This window comes from Mesocricetus auratus, unplaced genomic scaffold, assembly GCF_017639785.1.
Source record: "Mesocricetus auratus isolate SY011 unplaced genomic scaffold, BCM_Maur_2.0 Super-Scaffold_100676, whole genome shotgun sequence".
NCBI classification, from domain to species: domain Eukaryota; kingdom Metazoa; phylum Chordata; class Mammalia; order Rodentia; family Cricetidae; genus Mesocricetus; species Mesocricetus auratus.
The window spans coordinates 14174724-14180793 of NW_024429266.1; the positions used below are offsets into that span (position 1 = coordinate 14174724).

Sequence of the window (6070 nt, forward strand, 5' to 3'; positions counted from 1 at the left end):
GACTTTGGTAAAATTATTGTTACATCTGCTTCTGAGTCTGCTAAACTTTTAATTTCAATGCTATTTATTTGTATTTTTTAGTTTTGGTCTTTGATCATTTATAGCAGTTTGCAAAAATACTTTTTTCAGTCTCTCCTGTCATTGTGTTTTTTTTAGCCATTCTGATAGGTATAACATGGTATCTCAGTTGTTTTGATTTGCATTTCCCTGATGGCTAAGGATGTTGAGCACTTTCTTAAGTGTCTTTTGGTCATTTGAGATTCTTCTGTTGAGAATTGTTTAGATCTGTATCCCATTTTTTATTGGATTATTTGATATTTTGATGTCTAGTTTCTTGAGTTTTTTGGTTTTTACGAAACGGGGTTTCTCTGTATTGCTTTGGAGGCTGTCGGTCCAGCCTGGCCTCGAACTCACAGAGATCCGCCTGCCTCTGCCTCCCAAGTGCTGGGATTAAAGGCGTGCACCACCACCGCCCTGCTCCTGAGTTCTTTATATATTTTGGAAATCAGTCCTCTGTCAGATGTGGGGTTGGTGAAAATCTTTCCCCATTCTATAGGCTGCCATTTTGTCTTGTTGACTGTGTCCTTTGCCTTATAGAAGCCTCTCAGTTTCAGGAGGTCCCATTTATTGTTGATCTAGTGTCTGTGTTACTGGTGTTATATTCAGGAAGTAGTCTCCTGTGCCAATATATTCAAGATTACTTCCCATTTTCTCTTTTATCAGGTTCAGTGTAACTGGATTTATGTTGAGGTCTTTTATCACTTGGACTTGAGTTTTGTGCAGGGTGATAGATTCATATTTATTTGCAATCTTCTACATGTTGACATCCAGTTATGCCAGTACCATTTGTTGAAGATGCCTTCTTTTTTCCATTGTATACTTTTTTTGTCAAAGACCAGGTGTTCATAGGTATGTGGATTTATGTCAGGCTCTTCTATTCAGTTCCACTGATCCATGTATCTATTTTATGCCAATACCAAGGTATGTTTATTACTATAAATCTATAGTAGAGTTTGAAGTCAGGGATGGTGATAACCTCTGGAATTTCCTTTATGGTACAGGACTGTTCTAGCTATCCTGGGTGTTTTGTTTTTTCATATGACGTTGAGTATTGTGAAGACTTGTGTTTGGATTTTGATGGGGAAGCAACAGAAGTCCTAACTCGGACAGGTCTCATACATAAAGTTAAGAATAAGCGCTGGGGACTGGGAAGGCAGCTTAGATGAAGAGTGCCTGCAGCATAAGTATGAGGACCTGAGTTTAACCCAAGAACCATATATAAACAGCCAAGCATGGTACAGTGAGTGTGTAAAATTCCAGGCCTAGGGAGAGGCAGCCAGAGGATCCCTGGGGCTCACTGACCCGTCAGCCTAGCCTATTCAGTGAGCTTCACAACAGAGATCCAACTCAAAAAGCCAAAGTAGACTGCTCCTTATGAGCAACTGAGACTGATCCCAGGTTCCTGCATGCATACTCTTCTTACTTTCCACACAAAAATAAGTACAAACCAATTTGTATACTAGGTCCATTATCCCTTATATAAAATGTTTCAGGGCTTTTTGATTTGGGGATATTTTCATGGACTTTAACTGGATGAACATCTCTCTCTCAAAAAGCCACAATGCTCTAAAACCTGAAACTTCCTGACTGTTAGCCCATAAATATCAAGTATAAATGTTCAGAATATATAAATGATGTGCTTTGAAATAGGAAGAAGAAACATAGAAAATTCATTGGAGGAAATTGGCAAAGGATCCAAATGGACAGGATTCTCTTGACAATCCAGGAAACAAACTGGAGCCCAATGCTATATCACCTGTCTGCCCAACCCTCCCCTCTGCTGATGCTCCTTGGACTCTGGGAAACCTTCTCAGGGTACTTCCACAGGGCAGGGAAGACATCAGTAAATGCCTACATCTGGGAGTTCTTGTGCAAGTTTCAGAATGTCTATTGTACTGAAACAACACAGCATTCCAATGTGAAATTGTGAACTATTTATTTCATCTACTCTTGGTAGATTCAGACGGCCTTCCTGAAGCCCTTCCTCTAGGTCCCTTCTGACTGCTCAAAATGGTCCAGTGCAGCTCTGCAGTCACATGGGAACATTTACTTGACACCTCATTCACAGGCACCAAGTATATTTACTCTAGTCATATGAAGTCTACTGTCGTTTTTTTCTTTTATTTTTTAGGAAGACGATCAAATGCTTCGACCTTTTGTGCACCAACAGTCACAGATGCTAAAGGATTTGGAGGACCTGCTTGAATCCAGCTTACAGAAGCTGAAAAATGATGTTGCTTTCATAGTGAAGAAGAAGAAGGAGTATCTACTGCACATCCAACAGTGAGGATGGGCAAACTAAAAACTGCAAACATGCTGAGTTAATGAGCGTCATTGACTCACGTAATTGCATCTACCAGTTTTGGATAAGACGCCTCCACTTGGCCTTTTTTCTGATAAGGACTTGCTATGGGAACCAGATTGGCCTTATCTTGCCTCTGTATCCCCAGGCCCAATGTGGGGATCACAGACCTGTGCCCCCACCACACTGGGCCTTAACTGGATTTAAAAATCCTATAAAATTAAGACATACACGGAATGGGGGGAGGACATGTCTGTGGTAAATGTTCAGAACCTGGAACTCTGGATTTGATTGCCCGCGGTTCAATCCTGGTTAAATTCATCACTTACACACTGTGCAACATGGGGCGACTTACTCACCTTCCCTAAGCCTCTCTCCTCATCAGTTATCTGGAATGGTTAATGATTACCAACCTCCTAGCAGAGACTCGCATGCATTTATCATCAGTGCTTTCCTGGAAAATAGTTCACTTTTTTCTTTTTAAAAAGATTGTATTATGTGTGTCTGTAACCATGTGTGGTACCTTTTTGGCTAGAAGAGGGAGTTGGATCATCTGGAGCTAGAGTTACTAGCAGCTTTTGGCTCCACCTTGGGTGCTAGGCACTGATCTTGGGTCTTCTGTGAGACCAGTACTTGCTTTTAAGCCATTTCTCCAGTATGTTTTTTTTTTTTTTGAGACAGGGTCTCACTCTTAACCCAGGCTGCCCTGGTCCTTTGCTTCATATCCCCAGTACTATTATTGCAGATGTGAGTTGACATGTTTGGCTTTTCCATTCCACACTTTAAATAAAGCCTGTCTGATGAGTTTTGCTTTTGTTGTCAGAAATAGACAATGGTTAGTTTACAGTTCTTATTTTGTACTCTTGCTCTGAACAAGTCCACCCATCCACAAGCTGCCTCCACTTGTTTTCTACTGTTTATCTGAAATACATTCAATTGGTTCAGCAGTAGCAGTGCCGTGCTATAGCTTTTCCATGGTGCAGCGTTAATTGTTAGCAAACTCTTTTCAGTACACAGTCCATTCTGCAGCAGAAACTTATTCTGCCAGTGGCTGGTGAGTCCTAAGAGATGGACAGACACTGAGTACTCCAGGAAGGGTCTACAAGGAAACCTTTCTGGGCCAGGAAAACTTCTAGTAACAAGAATATTGAACTGGCCGGGCGTTGGTGGCACATGCCTTTAATTCCAGCACCCGAGAGGCAGAGGCAGGCAGATCTTTGAGTTTGAGGCCAGTCTGGTCTACTGAGTGAGTTCCAGTATAGCCTCCAGAACAATACAGAGGAACCCTGTCTCAAAAAACAAAACAAAATAAAACAAATGAAAAAAGGGAACCTTGGGGTTGAAGAGGTGGCTCAGAGGTTTAGAACACTGGTTGCTCTTCCAAAAGACCCAGGTTCAATTCCCAGCACCTACATGGCAGCTCACAACTGTCTGTAACTCAAAGACCTGTAACTCTGTCTGAAACAGAGGATCCAGCAACTTCACACAGATATGCATGCAGGCAAAACACCAATGAACATACAATTTTTAAAAAGTTTAAAAATTAATAGTGAGCCTTAACACACATACCAGGTGCCAGACACTAATCATAATTCCAAACATTTAACTTATTCAATTCTCACAATTTTATCACTTAATGTATGCAGTACTTCCACAAAGGTTCCTTGAAACAGATCAAGCAATCCTATTATATACTCAAAACAACTGAAATCAGCATGTTGAAAGCTAGCCATAATCTGTGTTCACTATAGCATTATTCTCAAGCTGAGACAGGGTGTAAGTGTCCACAATGCATGGCCAGGTTTTTAAATATGGCATATTTACACAAAGGAGTCCTCCTCCAACTTAAGAAAAACAGGACTGATTAACTAATTTGATATGGTGCCAAACTACCTTCTGAATATTCATATTTATACCTTTATGCAAATGAAAATCATAATCAGAGAAGCTTCTCTCCGGCAATGAATGGCTGTGAATGCGGAGAATCATGGCTGGTCAAGGTGCTGATGATAAATGAGGATTAAATGTGCATCCCTAAACAGGACATCTATGATGTCTGTTGAGAGAAGCCTTTTCCTAGCCAGTTGCTTGGTTTTTTCCCCCCACCAGTTTCCTGGGCTCTGCCGCATTGTAGTCCCCAAATAACACACAAGATGCTGTATTAGTTATGAAGCTGTTGGCCTTGCTTATTTCTTACTGGCTAGCTCTGACTTAAGCATTTATCCCACAATTGTTAATCTAAGTATTTCTCTTACCAGAGAAGTTTCCGGGCTTCTTATCCCTATGGCGGTTACATCTTGACTCCCTGTGTTTCTCCTACCCAGAGTCCCACCTCGACTCCTAGTCCCACCTATCTTGCTTCCCTATTGGCCAACAGTGCTTTATTGACATATACACAGGACTTCTCCCCTCAGATGTCCCTCTCTAAAGTTCAGTGAATAGTAGAAAAGGGGGCTGAAAGATTGGAAGAGATGGAAGAGAGGAAGAATGATAACAGAATTCTGGGCATGACACAGCCATTGCAACCATGATCACAATAGCTGTGGCTACCTACACTGGGCCTGTCAGCTATCAGTCACAGATTGGGTAGGGGCTCGTCCCCCCCCTCCACTCCCTGCTGAACTACTGACAGAATGGGGGCCCAGTCACTGTCTTCAGTTGTGTACTCCCTGATAAGCCCACTGGGCTCCAATGAATAACTCCAAAACCATGGGTACCCAGAAGGCCACAGCTAAACTCAGTGGGTTACAGAACAAAAAGGGTGTGAGTGTGGGGAAGCGGCTGGTGGGGTGACAGGGGTCAAAGGGTGATGAGAGAGGCGGGGTGAGAGAAATCAAAATGTATTATGGACATGTAGGAAATTGTCAAAGAACAAATACAAGTTTTCTTTAAAATCCGGAAATTCTAATGTGACAACACACACAGATAAGCCTAGAAGATATTGTGGTAATCGAATAATCAAAATATAGGAAGAACTATTATACAATCTCATGCCTACAAAAAAATAACTGACAGAACTGACGGTGGGTGGTATCTGCCAGGAGTTTGAGGAGATGAATTGGAAAGAAAAGTCCTTTGTCAAAGGAGTAAATCTGTGTGCTCCGTCTCAGGCTAACTGGCCAGTTAACAGTGACCAGGGGACTGTAAGTGTTCTCATCACACTCATAAATCTGAGTTTATGGATGCTATTTGTTTATTCTATAATGTGCACATGTATTTAGATTCATTTTTTTTTCTTCTTGAGACAGGGTCTAGTTATGTAGCCCTGGCTACCCTGGAACCAGTTGTGGTTTTTTTGTTTGTTTTGTTTTTTGTTTTTTCAAGATAGGGTATCTTTGGTAGTCTTGGCTGTCCTGGAACTTAATCTGTAGACCAGGCTGGCCTTGAACTCAGATCCACCTGCCTCCTGAGTGCTGGGATTAAAGGAGAGAGCCACTGTCACCCAGCTGTCATCATCCCCGGTCTTTGAGTATATGTATGTCTGTATGTCATGTGATTATTAGGAGAGGAAATTTTCTTTTCCTTAGCATTTCAATGCCAAATGTGGCAGAAATGCAAAAAGAGAAATCTGACATTCTGCTGAGGTTGTCAAGATCAATAGAAAGTCAAAAGCCATCTGCTTCAGATTAATCACAGTTATGAATGAAATCAGGGACAAAAAGATGCACTAGCCCAATAGGTCAGACCACTTTAAAGCAGTGTTGTTGC

General features: G+C 41.6%; 1 protein-coding gene across 1 annotated transcript in view; it reads left to right on the top strand.

Moving 5' to 3' along the window:
• The window catches only part of LOC101837080 (kinesin-like protein KIF28P), a 44096-nt gene extending 40935 nt beyond the window's left edge, over nucleotides 1-3161 (top strand). Inside the window, exon 23 of the mRNA XM_040737430.1 lies at nucleotides 2192-3161. Within this exon, the coding sequence (XP_040593364.1) occupies nucleotides 2192-2347 (156 nt within the window). The 3' untranslated portion in view covers nucleotides 2348-3161. The remainder of the gene's footprint in view (nucleotides 1-2191) is intronic.
• Nucleotides 3162-6070: the final 2909 nt, after the last annotated feature.